The 25,754-nt window shown below is 41.1% G+C and overlaps 1 protein-coding gene across 7 annotated transcripts in view; it reads left to right on the forward strand.

Annotated features, from left to right (window-relative positions):
- LOC109465315 (calcium/calmodulin-dependent 3',5'-cyclic nucleotide phosphodiesterase 1A-like) overlaps window positions 1–25,754 on the forward strand; it is a 48,194-nt gene that overhangs the window by 13,663 nt on the left and 8,777 nt on the right. For 2 of the 7 annotated variants that reach the window (XM_019762514.1, XM_019762515.1), the window contains exons 1-4: window positions 18,211–18,440; window positions 19,485–19,641; window positions 20,170–20,286; window positions 21,111–21,170. In XM_019762514.1, the coding sequence (XP_019618073.1) occupies window positions 18,221–18,440; window positions 19,485–19,641; window positions 20,170–20,286; window positions 21,111–21,170 (554 nt within the window). In that variant the 5' untranslated portion in view covers window positions 18,211–18,220. Of the gene's footprint in view, window positions 1–2,038; window positions 2,302–8,553; window positions 8,623–16,411; window positions 16,679–17,760; window positions 17,846–18,210; window positions 18,441–19,484; window positions 19,642–20,169; window positions 20,287–21,110; window positions 21,171–25,754 lie in introns of those variants that run through there. The other 5 variants (XM_019762516.1, XM_019762517.1, XM_019762520.1 and 2 more) reach the window with 4 other exon arrangements.

Here is a 25,754-nt window from a genome sequence, read left to right on the forward strand (position 1 = left end):
TTGAGGGGTGTGAAATTTGAAGTATTTATGGTACACTACCACGCTGAATCGTAAAGAAGAGTGGTGGTCAATGCCATTTTACAACAAAAGTGTCTCAAAGACGACATAAAGTATGCCTGTAACAAGTAATGGAATTCTCAGGTAATAATTTTTATGTTGGATTTCAGTTTGGGCTACTGCAGGATCGAAAACTCTGTTTTAGAGCGTTTTTCATCAGTTCATCTAGACTACTGTGACACGGTGTTGAAGAAAACAAATTCGCAAAGTGTCAAGATGTCGCGAGATGATGAATATCGCGAGATTACAGGTACCGTAACGAGAGAGATGACAGATTCTCGCGAGATGACATAAATCTCGTGAGATCACAGACACCTGCAGAGTACGTGACCTTCACAAAGCAATGAGCTTTCCCATGTAACATAAGTTCCCAAACTGTCACCATAGACGCCAATGGCAGTGGTCGTTAGGCAAAATCTCGGTTTCTAACGGCTAATCCTTTGAAATATTGGCGGGGATTTTCTAATTAGTGCAAGGACGACGATGCTTAACAAGGTTGATTAAAGGATTAAGAAGATAAGACCAATAGCAAATATCCAACAACAGGTAATAAAGAAGACGTCGCAAAATGTTTGAATGCTGCTCTGCTGCAGTGACATAGAAAGCCATGAAGAGGCCCATAATCAAACTTGACCTTTGTTTTACTTATGCCTACCCACATACCAAATATTAAGATCCATCCCCAAATCTTCGAGTTACGCTGTCCACACACACACACACACACACACACACACACACACACACACACACACACACACACACACACACACACACAAAACCGACACCAAAACATAATCTTCTTTAATAGCGAGGGTAAAGAACGCTAATAACGTTTTGTTTGACCAAATGTATGAAGCTGCAAATCAAAAGAAGCGTCATCAAGAAAGAAATACAATCACGTTATGATTATATTAACAGCGCAAGTTAAAACAAAACACATTTATGACCGTACCTTGCCCCTTTATACTCGTTGTTACTTTCTCGTTGCTATTTTACTGACGCTACCCTAAATGTCACATCATAAGAACGCAGGATTAAAGTTTATATTGGTGGTTTATGATTTCATTTTTGTGGTCGTCAGCATCACGTTTTGCGGCTTATCAAAGAGTTATATGGTCCGCAAACCGCTGATACGACACCTTTGATATACAGTCTATATGTAATACCAACATAAAGCGTGTTGATGATAAATCTTTATTGTTTTACTGGACACCATAGAATCGAAATAATCTCGTACTAAAAAAACGTCTATTTGAAGAAACGAATGAAATTATAATCATTGACGTCATCACACGGCCGGCAAAATTCGTTTTGACGTAATTGTTTCGTCCATATAATTGTGTTTTCTTTATTTAGCATCACATAACTATTTAGATAAAACATACTGTGAAAATAATTTTTGTCCGTTCTTATTTTTTTTTTTACATCTTTCATGTCATCTTTGTTGTGTCCATGATCAAACTTTAGGCAGTAATAAAATAATGTAAATGCAATAAATGTTGATATATAAGTATAGCAGACAATCTAATCATCACTACAGTGAGCCGTTAACATGAGCACAATTTCAAATATGTTGTTAAGCGGGGAAATATGGGTAAGAAAATATGAGGGCTGATTTTTGCGGTTCCCATATTTGCGTTGATTCTCCCGCAGGGACCATTGGATAACAATACTCACGGGGTCTGGGTCTCAGGTGGACCGGCGTAAGTCAATGCGCATGACAAACACTGAAAATAATCTATCTAAGATCGTACCGTAACACTACTCACATCTGCGTCCACATTATTGCATCCAGTAGTATATTTTTAAGGCGGAGGGTACGTTTTGGTAACAAATGGCACAAAAATCAGAATATTTGACTTATTTTGTGAGAAAGCTGTGTTCGAGAGTATCCGCTACACCAGAAAATTTGCATGGCGAGTTAGGTTTAAAGCGAGCGCAAAAGTGAAGCCGTTTTACGGTAGGGTCGCCTATGCCTCTTAGCAACACCACCACGTCAATTGGTTTATACGCCCGGGAAGCGGTGGGTCCTTTTGCCCACCACCTGTCCGTTTAGACGGGCGAGAGATTGGACCGAACAGGTTGATCGTGGGGTGAGATAACAGTTCCGAGGGCCAAGGGGACGTTCTACTGACTCGTCAGCGGTACAGGACGCGATGGCTTCCCAAAGACCCCGGCCCTGCCCCCCGGTGAAGAAACGCACCAGCGCCACCTTCTGTATCGACGGCACAACCTACACCATCGGTAGGGTTATCCCTCATTTCTCGCCTGCATGACAAATATTAGAGTTGCCACTCAGAGAGCTCATATCCTGCACTGTAAAATAACACTTTGTATAGGTTTTGTATTGGATGGGGAAATATTTCCGTGTATATCAAGGGTACCTCTCATTCCGTCAACAGTTTGTTACGCCAATATTATGTCGCCATTGCATATACCGTCCGCAAAATACACACATATATGCACGACCGTATGGAGTTATAAATAGCAGTGGATACACTATTGTAGAAATATAGACTTAAAGAGGAACTGCGTACTTTTCGACGTGTTTTGGTGGGAGTTTCTCCTTCCACACATATGCTTGGTGTGTACGTATGAAAGATTTCCCCCAGATAACAGAACATTTCATCGTTTTGATGTGGTGCAGAAACAAAGACCGTGCGTGGGCTGATAACGCCCAAACATTTAGTCATCTACCAGATGGGATACAACTTTACCTTATAGTTTTAACCTACTTCTGGGAATAGCATTAGAGTGAGTTTCTGGATTATTTTTTGCTGCGATTGTAGTATTAGTGTTCAGTGTATCCCAGGCTTTCGTGCTTTGCCAGGCCAAATATCGGGGAAACATTAAGCATAGCTCGTCGTGCTGCTATGTTTAGAAAAACGTGAACCAAAAATATCACAAAGTAATCTCTGGCCTTTGATTGGACTGGGTACATTGGATGGGACTTTTAACGTATTGTGTGTAAATAATTACACCAGGATACTTTGTTGTTGTCGTCTATCGGTGATACTATCTAGCCAAATAACTCACAATGTACAAAGATTCTTTGAATTTGTTATGATTTCTGTGTAACATATAATGTTACTGTCTTGAATTTGTTCTGAGACAATCTCAATTTAGTGTATGTTAATATACACAGGTAAAGGAACTTATTTTTCTCGAAACGGCGAAATGTTTTTGTTCTTTACTTGTGGTTCAGCAAGACATTTTGTTGGCTGCTGTGTTACCTTTACTAGTATTTCTTAGATGATATGATGATGTCTACTGGTAACTTGTCGTATGTTGTCGTAGGATTTTATACGACACGTGTGCGACTATCGCAAGACTCTCAGTTTACGGTCGTGCGACAAAATGTAACCAGACGCTTAGTCGTACTGTAGCTGGGGGACACAAACACTTCAAAAGAATTTCCAATGCAGCGCGTCTATCCCACATATACATCATCAGCCAGCAAATGCCAAGTATACCTGATAAGATCACAGAAGACGCAGAGGACACTTCTCAACTACATCAGATACACACAGAGATAGCAATGGGCCTTTTCTATTGCATTGTTATCAGCATACAATATCTCCAGCAAGAGGGCGAGAAAATTGTGGCTCTGCTACAAAATATGGCGCTCTGCCGGTAATAAGAGTATCAAAGGAATGTATTGTCAATTTTAGAATATATTGTAAAGATAGTCAAATGTGTATCATTCTGCCAGGGTCCAATGTTGCTTTCTGTAATGCGTTGAAGCTACGTTATATATTCAATTCTAAAAGGTCACGAATAGTGCATTAGTGTAGTTGTACATTCTACATAGTGCAGCTATACGGAAGTTCATCAAGTTCAAGTCCATGTGTGCCATGTATAAAAGAACTGTACAAGGGACTAAAATATTGCGAATGTAATATGGATTATAGTGTAGGTATTACTCTACATGCAACATTTTAAATCAAACTAATGTATATTCATAGCCGACCATTACGCATTATAAATATATATATACTGATCATGATGTTAACTCTTATGGCTTGTGTAATAGGGCACATGACAGCATTGAAAAATCCTAATGTCAAAGCAACCACTGAACGCCAAATACCATTAGTGCAACCGTGAAAACCACGCACACTAGAATTACTACCGTGTCCTTTTTAAGCGACTGGCATTTTTGGCAGGATGGTAATATAAAGACATCGCCTAGTACTTACTGCCATTTATTCCATAATTATTCTTCAATGTTAGTTAATGGAGCCATCAGCAATAATGTCAACACAGAAATGCTGACATGACCTCCTAAAATGCTGAAATTGCAAGAGGTTGGCATTGGCCATTGGCAGTCACCATTTTCCCCACAGCTAAAATTCTAGCAGAGTGTAATCAACGGCATTCAGATAATGTCTTCTACACTTATCTGCAATTCTATATCTGCAAAAGCAACCACAAAATCCCTCCCATCCATTGCATGGACAGCAAATGTACATGTTGCATGTTGCCTTCCATTGTCGATGTATGTAGTACTTTAAACATTCAATGGATAAAACATTAAATTGGCCAGTACGTTGAAGTCTATGGGTGCTAAGCACTATGTGTGGTCACCTGAGATGCCCCAGGCACATGAAAAACATGACAGAAACGGACTGCAGGCTCCTACAAGCTGTATAAACCAATCCTCTAAAATTGCTGATAACAAACATAACCTGCCAAGACCCGTATCTAACACCACTCATCCCAGGAACACCCACCGTAATCTTTTATGTAATCAAACGGAAATTGTCCACTGGCTAACTTAATGATAGACAGTTGAAGGGGAGAGGAATTGACGGCTACATCTATTTTGCAATTTCCGAAGTGCAAGGACATCAATTTTCAGGCCCATAAGTCAGCGGCCCTACCATTAGTCGCCTGCTTGATGAAATGTCTGATGGTTGGACTCCACAAGTGCCGGCGTGGAGGACTGCTGATGACTCCGGCTACTTTTAAGTCTGAAGAATCTATCGGGAGGATCTGGGAGACAGCTGCACTGAGTGATTCTGGCGCCTTTCTTGCTCTGGAAGAATCCCCGGGTCTTAGAAGTAGCCGAAGAAAAATTGAGAGATGCTATTACTGTCTCCTCGCCTATTTCTGGCGTTCGTGCGTAAAAAGTACAGAATTCACAGCAAACGTTTTATGTCGATTCTACTCAACATCAAACAATTGCATCTTCAGCAAAGAAACCCTGACAGAAGTTTAACAGGCTAATTTTCTTGAATGAAACTTAGTTATGGTTGCAAATGGATCGGATTTAGAAGAATGCTTAGGTGCCTTGGATGAATTAAAGGAAGTTGAAAAAAACTTCCGACGTGGGTTCATAAAAATGTATTACCAAAAAGAGTGACACAACAACAATCGATGCAATCATTGCATCGGCTTGAAGGTTAACGACCGAATTAGATTCTTCTGATCTTAAAATGCACAAAGGCGCTGAGCTCAGAGTCATTCTGTAGCCATAGTGTAAGGTCCATGAACCTTCTAATCTCCCGACTTAACGGAGAACGCCCGTGCCTTTGCGTGAACGATAAGACAATCCCATGGAAAGAATTGTAAGGCACCACATGCTTTTCATCGTTAACAAGGATTTTCTTCGTCATTTTTCATGGCCGCTCGTATTGTAGGAGACTGCTAATGTTATGGCTGTTACACAGCTTGGTAGAGTCAAATAAAGCACAGAATAGATAACGTTAACGCTAGCAAAACGGTACTGTACAATAATGGGGTAAAAGGCATGTATACGAAATAGGAAAGAGTGAATTTGGTACTTTCAGAAGTACAGCTGAATACCATAAAGTTAAAAAACGTAAAGCTTAACTGTTATCATACCTTAAAGTTAAATTACAAATTATAACTTCGACACAGAGCATCAATGTAGGTGCGATACAATTTCCATCCGTTCTACATTTACATTGAGTACTGTGGTAAAGGGTTATATAAAACTAGGTATAAATATAGCTCGTTAAAGAGAGCTAATTAGAACGTTCCAGTAAGCTGACTTTTTTGTATCCAATGTATCAAATGTGCAGCAAGGGAACGGTAAACCATCTTGTCTATAAAAGTTTGAATGCGCTACGGCCCCATATGTCAGATCGTCATTCATAGGGTATGCAGGTACAAGGACAATACAGCCATGCGATCCATAGACGCATCAAAGAAAGGTCAAACCTAGATTGAATTGCAACAGCTGCAGTCTCCTCCCTGTGGCCCAAGTCAAGAGGAAGGCGCCACGAATCCCACTGAGCCTTGCAATAGTAGACTTTCAAAGGGACCAAAAATGCCAGGTTTGTTTGTAGCCATCTCAACAAATGCATCGTAAGCAATTAGTAGCATTCCCAGGTGCAAGGTTATATTGGAATTGATGGGGACTCCAAACCCACAGCAGATTTGTCTGTTGACAGAATTACCATCAGCGCAACCTGTGCATTTTCTAAAATTCATAATAAAGAGGTGCCGTTCTCAAGAGAAACGCTTATATCAACGGCATTACCTCACACTAGAAACTTGACAGTTACATGGCAAATATATACAACACTTCTGTGAGTTCCTACCATTGTATATTAGAGCATTGCTTTCTCAATGTGACGCACGTCAAAATAACGAGCCTCCAACTGATTTTTATTCGTTCATGGAGACCACTAATCCCGAAGGCGCTGACCTATAGCTACCCTCCTATTAACTAGCAGGCCTTGTGGATAAACTATTAGAGGAAACATATTGATCAAGACAGTCCCTTCTCGGTCCCTTGATGTAACGAATCTCACGCAGCGGCTTCCACCGGGGAGGCCTTCACCTGCTAAGTGCATTTTCTCTGCAGTTGCCAGATACATCACTCAATGACACTTAATTCAGATTCGTACAACTTGTAACATTTGGCCCTTCGCAATTGCATGGTAAGATGAGTTGTCACTGACGGTCTGGTAGAGCTTTTACCAGAGAGCTTACGGTTGATGCCGGAGTTGGTAGAAGAGTACGGAATGTCAATCCATGTGATTTACATTCCCAACATGTACTGCCTGTATTGTGTAGCTCTCCCGAAGTTGTTACGTCAACCGAATGGATCGACCAATGCAATAAAGCTAGGTTTGAATGGACCCAATTCCCCAAAATACAAACAAAAAAGGCTGTTTCATGATGTGTGATATAGATGACATGTGCGTCTCCAGAGGCTCAGCCAATCTCATTTTCTGCGTGGTTAGCCACTTAAACAGGGTCTAGGAAGGAAATATGTCTGGAGGTCTTCTTTTGAGGATTCTAACCAAGTAAGGCATATCATGATGCAATCTTTGACGTCTTTCATAGAAATCTAATAACGCCAGTCGGTCATATAGTGATACTTAGAGTTTCAAATCATCGTAAGTGCAAACACTATTCAGCCCTATCAAAAAGTGCCTCGCACAAGCTTTGCGTAAAGGCAATATATCAAAGTAGTTCCAAATAACCTAGAATCATTATTACGCGCGTGAGTGCTGAGAAAATTGAGCATTTCATCAACTAGATCGTGAAAATTGCTGTATAATGACGTTGCAATGAAACGTAGCATACACAAGCTATAGATTAAAGACAAATGTTATTGGTAATTTCGTATAATCTCTATCTCTATCCCTCATATAATCAAACGACACTTCTGACATCCCCATATGTATTTTTGTCATGTCTTATGTAAGTAAGATACGTTTCCACTTGGGGCGATACATAAATTGTGTATTTATTTCATTTGAATGAAATAAATAAATGCATGTTATATACATAGAGAGAGCTCATCAATACAAAATTCATGTTTCGCCTCAAGTCTCCACATATCATACATAAGATATGCCAGAAATACATATGGTGAAGTCAGGGGTATCGTTTGACCCTTTTACTCCCATCTTCCTCCTTGTGCAGTTACATAGTGTTATCTTGTATTCTATTCTCTGTGAGCATCTGCCTGTATCTATACATCTTCACACTAATACAAAAAATACTGAAAGATTAATGTGTTCAAATGCGCGAATGCATTGCAAGACACTTATATCAAGCTGCAGCTGATACGAAAAGTAATGATACTGTCACGAGCAGCAATGGTCGATTTAACACATAGCACGGCAGACCTAATGCTGAGATATTGGCTGCCAAGTTAAAATTCCCCGCAGGACACTATATCAAAAAAGTGATGGGCTGATACGAAAATTAATAACGTTGCATTACAGTTTAGGCTGCGCTCCAAGCTATGCCGCACATTGATTCAGAGGATAGTTTGGATGTTAGAAATGTGATAACAAAGATGTATGCGAACAGGCGCTGCCGATGTGATTCAAAGGCTGTTGAAATTGTTTCTCGTATCACAATAACATTGTCATCATCTCAAACATGCATGTATGTATAGAAACGATGCATCAGCAAGTCCGTGAACTAGAGCCAGATTCGTACACACCAGCGGACCTGATGTAACTCTAACACATGTTGTAATAAAGACTTTTTTGGGCCCCAATGCAGATGCTGTCCGAGGCCAGTCCAGGAACCAGAGACAGCACATAGGTAGCTTAAAACCGTCACCCTCCACAGGTCAGTCATGGTACCTTAGCCTTCACAACAGGCTTTGTAACTGGGCTCTGTTGGGTTTCTGTTTGTATACCAGTTTTAATGGCTATCAGAAGGCTGATATACATTCAAAAAACAAAGAGTCCATCCACGAAGTCTGGTGGGAGGTTAGTTGGTACCCAAGCAGATGTAGTTGACCCCCACCCCACATACGCAAGGCAACTAGCTAGCTTCAGTATTAGGTAGCAGTCTTGACGTCTGTAGTTAACCTTAGAAGGGCGCACCTTTGTTGTTCGTCATGTGTACGCACGTGTGTTGTGTGCTCAAGTGCTGCGTTGTGCATAATCGCCTAGGCCATGTCTATCAAAGCATTGTGCGGAATGTACCCGGTATTTCACAACGAGATGGAAGAAAATCTCAGTCATTGCCATCTGTTCATGATCATTTCATGTTCATTTCATGATCATTTCATGTTCATGAACAATGACTACGAGATCTACATACAAGACGAATACTCAATGAAGCACGCTTTTTTGTTAGTTCGTTTGCAACCTTAGAGCATTTTAATATACAACAAGTTGACCTTCTCGGTCATCACAGTCTTAAGTGCTTACTTCGAATTCATGTCTCACACACTTCAATAATCACGTGGATTTCATGCCAAATCCCGCGCATTACGGCTCTTCACTACTTCAGAACCGACAGACGTACCTTCAACTGTAAAGTACCCTACACAAACGCGCCTTGATTGACGACTTAAATGTACTTACACGTGTGGGGCTGAATAGGAGCGACCGTTACAATTTCAACTGTGCTCGCTAAGCTCTTTCAGCACGTTTCTAGACACGTACACAGAGATGTTCAATAAACTGTGCAATCAGTGCAAATCTAGAACATATGGTAGTACGTGACAATAGTTCTTTTCTTGTAATTGCTTAAGTCAACATATACCAGTAGTATTTGGCTACACTCAATTGGCATAAGCTAGCCATAACAATGTATCATGCTGGCGTTATATATTCCTTGCTTAGTTTATATATTCATGTAAGCCCAGTGAGTATATGAGATGTATGAGATGATTTTATCTAATACTTGTCAAACTTTATCTCGTTGAACATATGCATTCCAGGGAAAAGATATGTTATCTACAAAGTGTAAAAAGATATGCTATATCATTATTTATGTAAAACTATTCAAGGTAACATCCTCTGGGCAACATCTACCACCACTTTGAATATGTTCTGGCGTAAAACCACTAGCTCCAAAGATAAGAACTACATGCATCCCAGAGGTACTGGGTAATATATGTTATCTTTTGGTGCAAATGATTACCTTGAATTTATGTTAACTAATCCAAGGTATAACAACGTTCAGGCAGTCTCTGAAACATTAAAGATACAAAAATGTATGTATTTCATAGACAAGTTTTTTTTTTACATGCAAAGGACTAGCCGTAATCCAGAAATGCGTGACACTTCAACACTATCAAAAATTGTTGGGTGCACGGTAGCAAAAAGTTACTTCCTGTATCTAATGGCTATGAGCCAGCATCTCTTCTTATTCTGATGAAGAAATATCTGAGGATTTTGCGGTTGGAAGACAATAATATCAGTCAAACCGCACTACAAAGTGCCGCTAGGCACTGTCAGTTCCATTCACTGCAAAATGATAACGCATATGATGAATGATAAGAGTTCTTGATGTTTTCCTGCACACAAACAGATGTAATAGAAATCCATTAGTCCTAGGTAATGATACACGAAGCATGCACATAATTCCCATTGCCGAAATTAAAAATTCCTCGTCTGTCATGTAGGAAATACGTGATATGATTGCCAATGCCAATGTCAAATGACTTCCTCTCCCACTATGTTACCTGAGCTTACGTCTTATTTTCCTGCATTATTAGAGCACTTTACTCCGGCAGCTTCAGCAATGTAATGGTTATCCATTACAGTGATAGCAGCTAACATCAAAGACAACTGGAGACGTTCCTATCATTGCTTTCTTTAGATCATGGATCCGGTGGAGGAGTTGATAGCCTTGGAAGGAGATCTAAGTCCTACTGAAGGTTTTCAATGCACGAGTTAAGCCTCGTGGGTGCGGGATACACCACAAGATAGCCTCCTTTTTCCTTGTTTCTATTGAACTTCCATTCTGTAGAAGTGTCACCCTAAGGCCAGGCCTTATACACAAAGGAGAAAAGATGATGTTTTGAGACTGTTAACAGCGCGCACAAAACAATGCCCCGTCATAGATAATACGCCAAAGCTACAGAGTCCAAAGAACTTGGATATGTTATAACCGTTATGCTTTTATATAATTTCATAAGCGTCGGATATGTGGATGTATACAGTTTAAAAGTGCTAAACAATTGGCAACGATAGCATTCTATGAATACGATTGTGTCGTGATGAGAGTGTGTATACTACAGAAGAAGTCACGACCAACAAATCCTAGTCAGACCATTGAAAGACCACATGGTTTATTTATATCCAATAAACTCAAACAAACACGTATTGGCTTAGGAGAACACAGTTTTAGCCTTGTGGTCCAGTAACTAGATTAAAGATAAAGGCCTTGGACCAGAGGGTCAATGGACTGGAATCCTGTCTAGCCATAGGTCGTCTGGATTGACCAAGCCGGAAAATGTTGCCAGCCTTTGAAAAGGGCGAGGTGTTAAGCTGTACACGTCGGCCCAGGATTTGGACTAAATCTTACTCCACGGTGTACGAATTAGAACAAATCCAGTTCGTAGCTTTGCGCACAGCATACCAACTCTGGTGCGTTACACCATTCCGCGGTCTGCCGGCAATGCGATGCAGATACAAAATAAAATATTAAAAGAAATCGATAAAGACATGCTCTCTCTGCACCGAGGACAATTTTATCTCATACAGCCCCCAATTCGTTTCGACTCAGATCGATGCAGAAAGCATCGCTGGAGGTAATAGACTGTGAAGCTCAACGCCGTTACCAGACTTGAGTAAGCAGTCTGGCACTAAGCCCCCACTACTAAACTACTTTGATTGATGCTACATGTACTTCCCAAAGGGAAAATTGCAGTAATATCTATCTTGGCATAATCATGCAATAAATTACAGCTACTTCAATAAGAAGCGACATTAAGTACAATTTACAGCACCGAAAATAAACAAATATCAACATGCATCATATTTCATCATACAAGTTATTGAACTAAGTAGTATTGTCATATTTTTTTCTACTTCGGTACAGTGCATAATGTAATTATACATAAATCCATTTAAAGATGGCAATAAGGGACTTTGATCGTTGATGGTGAAGATATATCATTAAACAATGTCCTCACGGAGAGCAGATATGTTTGATCCTGCTCATTCTAGGATGTAAAGCCCTTGGAACATGGATGTGATTACTTTCCTTCCACCCACTGGCCACTTCTCCATTCAATTTCATTACCAAGTTCGCCCCTATGCCTCTACGACGCCCTGACCTTCAAGGTCCTTTGTATGACCTCATCAAATACAAGACTTTCCATATCTGCGCCTGTACAACGGTGATCAATTATTTGATACCCGAAAGGAATAAAACAAGATCACATCAGGATGATACCATCAATTACGTGCCCAATAACGCGGTATCCCGACAGGCCACAAGCAAATTGCGGACTGCGGTAGGGCCGAGGGAGACATAGATTAGTGCTTACTTGTAATTTGCGAGGGCTGATATATTATTGGCTCTACGGCCATTGATTGATATGTGCTGTGCAGCTGATCAATATACCAATCAATCAATCATCCGCAGGCGTCAGAAGCTGCTGCATAGTGGTTGTACAATCTCTACATGATGTGTGGTTGAAAACAAAAACTTTTTTTGAATTAGAGTTCACGCTGCATTGTAGACGTCTGCATTGTCAACGAGCAAACATTGTAGAAGGAAAAAATACCTACAACCGGATTCTGAAGATTTCGTATAAACAACCTACATAGTCATGAATGGTTAGAACAAAGACTTGTTAGGCTTCCCAAATCTTGTCGTGTCTTTGTCTACTACGCACCAGCCTTAGGCAAAGAACACGACCCTTGTAGGATTTCTTAAAACTTAATGGGATAACCTTAAACCAGTAACTGTTAATAAAATAAGTCTACATTTATGAAGGCGCATGACGGTTAACAATCTTTTTCAGAAAATTCATTTTGATAATGTCCACATAGGTGCTGTCCAATTTCATTTTGGGCTGTATCACATTTCAGGCATTGTTTACATTACAAGTCATGTTTTGCAAATTCACTGTAATATCATCGGTGCTTATTTCATTAAGTTTGACCTCTAGTCTAGGACTTTTACGTAATGTAGGTTTATATATTGTCATTGATTACGTTAATGAATTAGGCACCATCCAACTGCGCACGGCTCAAAATAACGTCTGCAATTACCCAGGCAATCCCCAGTGTAGTAATTACATATCAATTGTGACTTTTCCTTCGGCAGATCTAACTAGAATTTGCGAGGTGGTGAGATATGCAGGCATCTGATGCGGACCTTCTTTTTAATGGTAGCTAACATAACCTGCTATCTTGCAAAGCTTTGTTGTATAGAAAGGCAATAAAAAACTTAGAAGCAAGTATAAAAATATCACCAATTCTCATCAATGATAGTGTTATGAGTAAACCTTAAAGCTAGTACTTCTCAAAGTTGCCTGCAAGATGATGTAATAGACTACGTCTTTTTCCCTCTTTTAATGAAAACAATACGATGTAATAATGAACTATGGATTTGTTTTAAAAGCAAAGAAATAGTCTTTGGTTGAGGTCAGTAACTGAAATGTAATTGCTGTCTCCTAAACAATTATAGTAAACTATGGTCAAACAGTCAAACAGAAAGAAACTGTAAGTACAGAAACGAAGAAAATGCAGTCATGCTAAGAGATAATGTGTTGCGAGTGTGCACAACCCCGTCCCTTGTCAACCTTTCCGAGTTGACAGCCCGCACGGTTTGACGCGTTTGAACACGTATTGCATCGCTTGTTTACGTAACCTTTCTGCAATCTCTGGGAGACAAGAGCAAAGCCCACAATCACGACTCCGCCCGTGCGAGCCTCTACGTTGATCCGTATTCCTAAAAACATTACAGGATGGAAATGGCTTACGACGCAAAGACATGTACTCAGGTCTTTGATTTTCTTCAGCATGACATTCGACGTGAGTCAAGACTGTCAGAAATGGCTTCTTTTGACGTCAATGGGATGTACGTATGAGTGAAATGCACCCTTAGTACTAAAAGGGTGGTAAGGCCCTCCCTAGGGCGGTTATTACTGGACTCAAGCGTCTCATTTAAAACCAACACCGACACCGACCGAGTAAAGGTTAAAAAGGTGACCATGAAGGTTGACCCCCACTCTTCAAAACTGCAGTTCCAACAGCAAGAGGCATTGGTTTTTAAATCTCGGCTGAAGTGTTGGGCGGGGTATGTATGGGTAATCATTTTCTCGGAAACCGAGAGCTTTCCCTTGAGATATTTGTTGAACATTACATAAAGGAGACTAGCAGCAGCGTAATATGGACCTGGGAAGATTACTGTGGAAATATCCGCTATCTGGCAACAAGTGGCAATTCCCTCTTAAAATACCCAGCCGTCGTAACCGAATGTTACCAAAGCCGCGGACTCTGATCTGTTTAGGACCTTACACACAATTGTTTTTATAATCACTGCATGGAAAAACGTTAGTCATCACTACAAGAATCCCAATCTTTAAGCAAAGATTTAAGTATGCGTAAATCTTCACTAAATACCCTTTACGTATGCTTAAAAGTGGACTTGAAATAGGATTCCGTGCGCTGTATCTTTAGACACTGATGAATATACGCTACAGGTACGTCTAAACAGTGCTTGAATGGCCTCACAACTGGTTACATGCCTAGAGAATAAAGTATGCAGACATCGTGAGCTCTCCACAGAGCGCCAGTTGTGAGTGCTCTTAGCCAGTTGATGTTGGCAGCTTGAAAGTTAATTTGGGAATAAGGAGAAAAAGTCACGACCTGAAGTGCTGACGGTTTTTTGGCATGCCGTAATGCGAGGTCACTTTTCACTCCACTGAACGATTCTGTCACTCAAGGTGCTAAAGGGTTTCATTGGGTTTCCTTTGGCGAATTACATCATTAGAGGTTTACTGTGTCAGCAGAATACTTAGACCCTTTGAATTGCCGGCTTTAAAATAGTGCAGACAATGCCATCGAAAATGCACTTCGTCTTCTACAATGCACTAACGTAGTGCAAATTTATACTAATACATGTCATAAAAACTTCATTAATGGTTTCGATATATACAAAAGTATTGAAATGATTCGTAAAATGCTTGTAAAATATTGTCGTCTCAGAAATGGAATTTTGCTCACTGCACATTTAGTTTGGGGCAACACAAAAACTCGATTTGAATAGTCTGCAACTCAGTGGGGACATCTTACGGCCTGATGTGAAACTGCAATATGTTTTGATATATAGGGAGTGGGGAAACAACTAATTGAAAAGTAACTGGGATACTAAAGATTCTACGTTTCGTTAATTTATCGATTGCCAACAATATTAAATTGTGGTGACTTATAACCCATCAACATGATGAATATGAGCTGGGTTTACGTTCAATATATCTTTTACACTGAGGTTGTTATCATGTAACATCCTTATGCTTTACGCATACGTGCATACATCATACGCTGGCAATTGATCAATCAAAAATGACAACTTAGAGTGAAAAGATGATTGGCGCGGAGGTCACTGGTAGATGTCATTTTGGTGTCCATGTCATTAGTGAAGCCTCGGACAGGGCATCGCTATGTTATGAGTAGCAATCAACCATTTGGCAGTATTGTCTGAGTACCCTGTTATTAATGACTGTTTCCATGGAGATACAATTATGGGAGAGTTTCCCATCCTACAAGAGAAAGGGCCGACTAAACGAATGCTTTTAAGCGAATATGACCTCAATTGGGACGGAAATAAGCGAGACCGTGAACGTTACCAGACCAGGCAGCAAGCGCACAGTTAGAGGCGTGGAGGGTTTTCGACAAAGGATGGAACATGCTGGTCTGTAGGACTGATGCCTTCTTCATACATTCAAAGATTTGTTACTCGAGAACTGGATACGCAGTTCTGGCTGTTACCAAGTTTTAAACATCATCAAAGCTTGTTCCTTGGTCGCATTTCAAAGAGGGAACTGTGAAGATCAAGAATGTGTGGTCCATCGCTGCCATCACAGCAACCTAGGAAATCTACCAATGCACTTGGACAACGATAGACATCATCAGCACAAGAACGGATATTTTACAGCAGTAAACAAGGAAGCCGATGGAAATCGTACATGTACGTAGCTGGCGTTGGCACTCGGAGTATTGGAAGAATGTGTTTGACGGGTGTGGGTCCACAGTCGTGAAACATTTTGCTTCATGAGGATGTGACAAATGCCGCACAACAGTTTGGCATAAAAGGCTTCAAGGGAAGGACTCTGGTTTTGAAGTCATTGAAATGCTCCATGTGCGGGAAGACTTTAAAAGAACACGCTATCAGTTTGAATACGGCATCTGGTAATAGTGAACCAGTTCTGAAGCTGTAGACTGGATACTAATTGGGAGATTGCTTTACTTTCGCCTGAGCTTTGATGTCCGCCATTTTGGTTCCGCCATGTTTTCGAGCTTCTATGAGTTCCTGTTGTTCCTCTATGACGTAGCAATAGTCTGCATCATGGTCATGTGTGTAATCTACATCAACTACGTCATAGTAACGCGCTGGATACCCGTGATGATTGGATTTGTATGGGGACTGGTACAGGACTACCTTCCTCCACACATATCAAGGAAAGGGGATATCATTCTGACTCAAATCGAAGCGGATTACTACGCGTTCATTGATTGGTTCGAAGGCTTGAGGTACAAGCTGAGAGAATGGTGGTACCGTGAGCCGGTGGTAGAGCCAATAGAGGAAGATTCCGGAGAGGACAGAAGGCGAAGTTCTGTGGACCTGTCACTCATAACGGCCATGCTTACGACGTCACAAACCACACCTCCCACAGATAAGGAAAATGATGAACAAACAGTCGTGAAAGGTACCGTTTCAAACAGTAAAAATACATCAATATAAACATCAGCTTTTAATGCTATGTCTATAACTAGCAAAATTTACTGCAGTATTTATATGTAATTTTCATAAAATCAGTAAGTTTGATAACTGGGCCTGTGATTACCATTTTACATGGGATGCACATTAGAAGCGGTGCCTGTGGTAGGTAGTTGCAAATACGCAATTAGTTAATATGAATGCAAGGCATCATTTAGCTAACCGTCGGTCGAATGAGATTGCGAATGAGAGCTCGAACTAGGGCACAGTGCGGGAATGAATAAACATGTATTGCAGTAATGTCCTTTCACCAAGTAACGCACAGTACATAGTATTTTTATAAATTGCACATAGTTAAAGGGTAGAAGCTCTGAGACAATTAGTACACATTTACTGTTAACTCCGACGTCGGGAAAATAGCTACTTTAAATGTAATGACACTCGCTCGAATATCTCATACTGCAACACTGCGCAATTAAAGTGAATCCGAGATCTTCATAATGCTTTGAGCAACGTTGGACCAATTTTGTTATCTAATCACTGATCCATCCAATTTGAAAACAAAGGAGACTGACACGATATCAAAAATAGTGTAGGACCGGTTCCAGTTTCGTGACATCAAATCAGAAACAAAAAAATATTCTATCTGGGTTTCGCTCCAGTACCGAAAACCAAGTGGGAATTGTGAGCGCAAAAAGGCGCCTCATTTTATAATGCTACATTGGAATAGGCAGCCAATTATGAATCTCTCCGGTACAAACTCCGGAGTAAAAGCTTCCGTTCTTGGGAACTGTTGGGGTTTTCAGCCAGACTACATGTCCCTCAACACCTTGTTAAAGATAAACAAAGTACTAATTGGCATCCGGTATATTGAGCCAACACCACCGCTTGGCATACGTTGTCATCTGAATTCTAATATGTAGATCTGCAGGGCATTTACCTCATGACGTCAAATGGCCGGGCAATCTATTCTGTATACAGTAAAGATGCAACATGTGCGGGCAGGCGTCTCTACGGCCTTTCATCAATGTGATTGAATTAATAACGCTTTATCCGATGTGTCTGTTGCAGTTGCCAACTCGGGGGAAAAGAACGCAGTTGAAAATGACACGCAGGGCTGCTCGTATGCAAACCCCCAAGGCTTCGTCCTCGAATGGTAAGTGCGGACACAAGACGGTTCGTCGTGTCACACCTTTAATTGGCCATGTTATTTCCCCACCGTTTGTTAAAGCCCGACTGATTGGAAGATAGAAAACACAGTGGGAAGTCCATATGGTTTGGTCAGATACTGAAATGTACCCAAAGATGACGCAGTGTGCTATGCAATAACCTTTGGGTGGTTATCGTCAGCACGTGTCAGTGACTATCTTAGAGCTCAATGAGCCTCTTTTCTGGTGTAGGTATTGGTAATTAGATCATCTGATAAAGTTGTGGCATGACGCAGGTACACTGATAAATAATTCCGGTCGCACGAATCTAATCGTTCCTGCCTCGGTGGCATCCTGAGTGGTAGTGGATTCACGCTGCAATCATGGCGGATTCAAAACATCTGTCTCAAAGGCCTAATCTACGCGCTCATCGCGGCAGACGAAGGGAGTCTCGTCGGAAATCTTCCATTTTTGAGGAAAAAACGATAGATATCGTTTCTCCCGGTCACCTGGTTGGGGCGACCAATCATGTGTTTTGCATGGGAAGGCGGTTTGCAACGGCTTATCAGTGTCTTGAAAGGAGCGCCATCACCAGGCACTGGAGTAAGTACTCTTGATGCGTGTCCTAGTTTGGCTCAAACAAATTACACTTGCGAATAGATTGTAAACATGTATCAACAAACTTGCAGAGGGGCTGAAACTGATAGAGGTCTTCAAAAAGATGCTAAAACCAGGTGCTAAAACAGTATGAAAGGACTTCGCTGACCAGAAAATCGTAATTCGAGTAGCACTTACTTAGGCAGTAGGATAGTGTTCAAAAATGGCAAGATATCTTTCAAATAGAAATCATTCTATATAGCCAAGACTACAGTGAACAGAGCAGAGTAAGTCAGTGCAGTGCTATTCTTAGAGGTTCTAGAGGTCATGTTGCTTTGGACTAAGGTTGTACTATGCCGTGCCACGTTATCCCCCTTTAGAGCAGCAATCCTTTAAAAGGTCTATAAATATTTACGGGTAAGCTGCTTACAGATTCGATGTAAAAAGCACCAGCAAGCAGGTTGTTTTGCACGGAGCCCGTATTTTCTGTAAAGTAGACACATGTACAACTGGTAGTAAAATGATTTGTAATAGGTACTTGTACGGGTAGATGACCTTAACCTTGAAAAATCAATCAATCTTTACGTAAAAGGATGCAACCATTTACATCTCATTAGCTTAGGACGTGCACAACCGCTCCTAATTCAAGAGTCATCCAGTAATGAAACTAAATATGGCCTGTTATTCCGGTACCATGACACTGCTTATTAGTGAAATATCACGCTTATGCTATCTGTTTCCATGGTCCCTGGATGGATTGGTTTTCGGACAAACTACATTACCAGAGATAGCGTTGGTATGAAGAGATTTTCAAATCGTGACTAAGCTAACCGTGGCAAATTTCAGTGAGGCTTTTCACTAAATGAATACGCTGGTGTGAAATATGATTATCAGCAGAGGGCTGAAGTATTGGTAGTGGATTCCGTTTGCCAAAGCTTGGAATTTTCTTGTGTCACGACGGTGAAACCCTACCCGGCTCTATGAAGCATTTGCTAACATGAAAGTTGGTAGCTGTTGATACAAGGTGCTTATTTTTCCTTCCATATTAAGAATCAGTATCCGGAAAAAGACTCACACCTCGGAAGAAGGGCAGCCCGCCGCGGAGACAAGGACCATCGAAGGAGGACCTGACCATGAGCCTGGAGCTGTGCACAGATGATCTGCCTCCTACAGACTCACTGGAGGCTCTGGAGAAGGCTAGTAAAAGGTCAGACATCACACTTACACCCTTAAGCATTTAACCTTTGAGTTCGTAGCCTCTCCTACATTCCACTTTAAACATAGCATACTGTATAGATGGGGTAAAATGTTAGCAGTAACTGTTTTCCCCATATGCATTTGCCCATATGGATTTTATTTATTTTCAAGAGTGACTGCTATTGTGTATCATATTGATTAACATGGGCACGTCACGGTGCATATAATGCATAACGATGGGTTATTAGATGTACACCACTTTGCACTGTAATGAGGAATTATACTTCAAAGGACCCCAATGATACTATGTACCTATGCGTGTTCAACACTCATACGCGCCAGTGCATAATCACTTTACACAACATGTGTAGAGCTCTTCTAATTCAATAGATGATACAGCGTTTTCCCTACCCTTATAAGGTAATAGATTTCACGTCTGTACTGTAGCTAAATCATTTGCATGTCCGCTCAGTAGGGTAACATGGATGTTCTAAATTTTGATTTCCTGTAAGAGATTGACTTTTATTTCCGTTGACAGGATACGGAAGATCTGTACGTTTCTCCAGTCCCGTGGCAATGTTCCCAGTAACCTGCTCAAGCGTAACCTGCACTACATCGCTGATGTACTGGACATCGTGGTCACTGATGATGCCAGGTGACCCTCTACCTCACATAAACCTTAAAACACCATATTTTTTCTAATATCTCAACCAAACGTAAAGTAGCCAAAGGGGAGCCCGTAACTACAGCCACATACATTTGAATGGCTGTCACACATTGTAACAAGATATAGGAGATCTTAATATTGGTTTTCAAGCACCATCGATATGTCTTCTTCCTTATCTGATTTCTGTCATAACATATCAACTAGAAGTGTACATGTGAGATAACTGTTTTAAAGAATTTCTCACAGAACAGTGTCCATGTGTCATCATGTAACTGTCATGTTACTTCTTACTTTCTCTCTCCTTCCACCATCCTGTACACCAACTCCTACTAAGCCACGTTGCCCGTTATTTCACATAAACATGCACGAGTTTTATTTTAGAACAATACGTCACAAAAGGAAAACGATTTGGAGCTGTTAAACACGTATTCATAAATATGTCTTTTAATTTTTTATCTAGACAAACTCCATTGAAATAAGTGTGTTTGTGCCGCCTTCCTTTATTTTCCTTTTAGCCAAATGATCGCTCAAACCAATAAGGTGTAAAATAACAAGATATTGATTTTATCAACAGTTCCATGAAATAATTTTGCTCACATTATAATACCTCATTTTTCAGTAGCATTTGTAACAACGTGTCAATGTGTATGTAGACCATATTAATCTGTAAAAGTGAAATGGATAATTTATGAATATGATGACTAGCTATAGCTAGGAATGTAGCTCAAAACCCTGTAAAACGTCGTGTCGGTGTGATTTGTTGGTACTTACAGTATGGCGTCAGGTATGTTTTCTTTCCTACTGCTGACTAGCACTGACTCACGAAAAACGAAAGTACAACAGGATACAAAGAATGACCCATCTAAGGATAGGTAATGTACAACACGATCAACACTTCCACCCCCCTCCCTTCTCTGTAGAGTGTAGAAGCGTAGGAATCAGGTTTAACATGGTAACTGCAACCCTTCGCTTAGTGGAAAACGTTTTTGTTTCACCTGTCATTTGCACTCAGCGAGAGACAAAATCTATAAACGTTAAAGCTAGATCGCGAACGCACAAATGTATTCAGGGATATTCCATTTTTTCAAATGTCTCTGTGGCCATCATTACTGGCCTGTGAAGGCAACTGGAAAGACCATGCTGTGATGTTCAACCTTCAATAATACTCTACATGTAAATAATCTATATGAAACCATCTATATGGTTAACACTTGCACCTAAAAAGCCAAATACTAGCTGTGAACCAAAGAAATGCTATGCAGTCAGCATGGGCTCTTAAGATGGAATATCCTTTTAAAAGAACATCTTCTTTCACTTTTTCTATAAAATCACATTTATGTTCTCTATCTCTATTCTCTCTCTTTCTCTCTCTCTCCGTGCACTACTGACCTGTCATGTAGTTCATTACTCTTGAGTGGTGTCTAGTACAATGTATCTGTTAGTCTGGTGGCAGAGACCGATAAGCGTGCAATGCGGTCCATACAAAGTTTTTTTGTTGTTTCTATATCTCTGAGGTGTGCTCTTTCAGAATCTGAATGATGCCACTCTGTCATCCTTGGGCAATCCGCACAATATGCAAATTAAGGTGGCCATTACTGAAACTCCAGTTTTCGTCAATATCTCAGTAACTACTCATGGTATCAGAATAATTTTGGTGTCTATCCCCATCTTTTGAGGGATAACGAATTAAATTAAGCCATTTCAGTTAAGTTAGAACCACTATTTGTTGTTAAATATGCAAATTTGGGCCGCGTAATATGCAAATTAGGGCGGCCATTACTAAAAATCTGTTTTTTGTCAATATCTCAGTAACTACTCATTGTATCAGAATAATTTTGGTGTCTATCCCCATGTTTTGAGGGATAACGAATGGAATTAAGCCATTTCAGTAAAGATCAAACCAGTTTTTTTTGTGCTGAATATGCAAATTAAAGCCGCACAATAGGCAAATCAAGGTGGCCATTACTGAAAATCTGTTTTCCGTCAATATCTCAGTAACTACATATGATATTATAATATCTTTGGTGTCTTTCCCCATGTTTTTTGGAATAACTATTGAGGATAGGCCATTTCAGTGGAGATCAAATAGATATTTTTGTGCTTAATTTGAAAATTTAGGCCGCCATTACTGAAAATCTGTTTTTCGTCAATATCTCAATAAATCTCATGGTATCAACAATACTTTTGATACAATACACATACATTTGTACTATACACATGTTTTGAAGGCTAGATATTTAGAATAAACCATCCCAGTATTGATCACACCAAAATTTAATGCAAATTATGCAAAAACTAACCAGTATATAGCATGGGAGCCTGTACCTCTGAACACTGATAGGAATGTTAATAAATGATACAATCTGTTCAAAAAATATTAGACCCTTCATAAGCCCACACCTGTGCCTTACCAGCGTCTGTGTACAGGCAGAATAAAGCGCTAACTTGACGTCCTGAAGTTTATGTCAGCGTGGCCCGTGTAGAATTTAAGTCAGAGTTGAATTCTTCTTGATTCCCGGACAGGCCAAAAAAAATAGCCCGGTAGCCGCGGGGTGTCCCACGGCTGAAAGTGTCAAAAACAGCCCGGGAACTACCCGCCAGGGACTTTTTTTTTACAATTGGGACCAAAGGTTAACAGATCTCAAAAAAGATGACCGGCGGCCGCTCAAAAGTGCACAGTCCTAATTAAGGCGAAGGATGGGACCCTACCACTGTCTTAGGGGGAGGACAAGCTTGTCAGGTGGGCAGAATACTTTTCAAAAAGTCTTAAACCGCTCAAGCCATACCTCAGTAGCATTAGTCTTTGATGAACACCTACACCCATTACCTGTTGAGATCGAGGACATCTCTGAAGCTGAAGTCAGTCACCAGGCATGAATGGCATCACTTCAGAGATGCTGAAAGCCGAGGGTGACTGTGTTGTGAGATGGATGCTTTTCTGATCGCCGTACATCGCAAACGCTTTAATAGAACCATAGCCGTCTTCCCTAGTACGCCTTCCCTGGAATAAAGCTGGCATTCAACGGCGATCACAGGGAAGTGCTGGAGGACTGGAAGAACGGATCAGTTACTGTAGTTAAGCTGGAGTCACATGTGAAACGGGTCCTGCTCGGCATGTTCTCTGTGTAGACGCCGGCCGGCGTCATGAAGCCGAGCGTACCCCAGCTGTCAGGGTCACAATTGAATTTTCCTTTACGGCTCCCTGTCGGGGCGCTGAGGCGGCTTCTATGTAAAATTCACAAAACTTTGGTCCCCTTGACGACCGGTTTCTGTTAGGGACCCGTCCGGTGCCCAGTCAGTCTTCTGTCAGACCTGTGCGGGATGCCATAGGGTGCCGACTAGCTCTTGCATTCCGGCCGGGTAGCTACAGGGTCCCTGGTGGGGTCAAGGGGTGATCCTGGCAGGTCCCAGGCTGGTACGCCTGTGGCTGGTATGGTGGGTTCGGCCCTGCTAGTTGATGCGCAGACCCGTGTATGGTCACTATGACTGACTGATGATGTAACTATGTCGAGAACAGCACAGTACCCTCTATATTGTCTATAATTACCTTCTTCTGAACAATTCAAGCACAGAACAACACACGTGACTTCATAATCTTGGACAGGTGCCTGTGCATGACCCGGCGGCTAGGTTACGGTTTGGTCCGGTGAGGTTACGGGGTCGCTTCGGCGAACCTTGCCCGCCGGGGCCCGAAGTGACTTTAAGTTGAGTCAAATCAATTTGGTGACGTCGCGGGGCCAAAAAATAGGCCGGCAGCCGTCGGGAACCCCGCCCATTGCCTTCCAGGTCCCGTTCCGAATTCGGTAGTGCCAAAACACAGGCCGAAAACGCGCTGAGCGGGCCCCTTTCTTGAATTGTGACATAGGCTTAAAGTGTGCATTCCAAAGAAGGGAAACCTGAATGAATGTGATAACTTAAGGGGAGTGACAATTCTTTTTTTATACCAGTGAAGGTGTATGCCAAATGCCTCCTGAACCGCATGACAGATGCAGTAGGCAAGGTCCTCTGGGAGCTGCGAGCAACAAGCTAGCTTTCGCTCAAAGAGATCCTGTGCTGAGCAGATCTTCACCCTGCGGTGGAGGAAATGTGCTGAACTGCAAACCCCTTTAGCTATCAGATTCATTGATTTCTGCAAGGCGTTTGATAGCATCTTAAGTCCCTCTTTATCATGTACAGTTATGGACTGCCAAGTAAACTTATGTATGCAGTTAAACAGATATACTGAAACTCGAAGTGTTGTGTACGGACGGTTGAAGGAATCTAGATACAGCTGGTGGTTTGAAGACGGATCCTCCAAGGTTGTGTCCTGTCACAGATCCTCTTTGTCGCATCAGACGACAGGACTTCATACCCAACACAGATATATGAGCCAGAGCTAACCAACAGCCAGTGTCTACAATCATACGCAAGCGGCGTTTCATGCTAGAAGACGTCTGCCATCTAGACTTAGGTAAACTTGTCTTTCAATATTGAACAGGTTTTGGGTCAGATAAACTATACCAAGGCATGTGCGTTTGCATGGAACATGGGTCGGAATTAGGACCCCTCCTTGCTGGCAGCCAGGTGCGTCAATAACAGACAAGGCCCAAATTTGCATATGTAGCAAAAAAAATGGTTCTATCTTTTATACTGAAATGGCTTAATTTAATTCGTTATCCCTCAAAACATGGGGATAGACACCAAAATTATTCTGATACCATGAGTAGTTACTGAGATATTGACGAAAAACAGATTTTCAGTAATGGCCGCCCTAATTTGCATATTGCGCGGCCCAAATTTGCATATTTAGCAAAAAATAATGGTTCTATCTTTACTGAAATGGCTTGATTTAATTCGTTATCCCTCAAAAGATGGGGATAGACACCAAAATTATTCTGATACCATGAGTAGTTACTGAGATATTGACGAAAACTGGATTTTCAGTAATGGCCACCTTAATTTGCATATTGTGCAAATTGCCCAAGGATGACAGAGTGGCATCATGCAGATTCTGAAAGAGCACACCTCAGAGATATAGAAACAACAAAAAAACTTTGTATGGACCGCATTGCAAGGTTCTCCAAAAATCGGGGGTTTGGCAACCGGACTATGTTGTCTACATGTATACCTTAGCGTAGAGGATTGCCGCCCATACAGGGTTTTAAATGGTTTGTTCCCCAACATGTCTAGGCTATTCGTGCTTGCCCACAGAGAAGGCAAATTAGATCTTCACCCACCTTCCAATTAAAATTGAGTCATTGAGAATTCTTAACCTTGTAAGATGCTTTAGATCCTACATTGATATTTATCTCAAAGTGTTAATAGTACGTTTGCGTCACGTAGCTATATAGTAAAGATCTTGTCTAGCATTGGAATAAGAAAGCAACGTAGTATTAGCCTCCATCCTATAGTCTATTCTATAGTCCATTGCCATATATGGAAGGGTTTTAAAGCACCCATTTTACAATAACGTGTAT

The sequence above is a fragment of the Branchiostoma belcheri genome, unplaced genomic scaffold, assembly GCF_001625305.1.
Source record: "Branchiostoma belcheri isolate BF01 breed outbred unplaced genomic scaffold, Haploidv18h27 scaffold15, whole genome shotgun sequence".
Taxonomy (NCBI): Eukaryota; Metazoa; Chordata; class Leptocardii; order Amphioxiformes; family Branchiostomatidae; genus Branchiostoma; species Branchiostoma belcheri.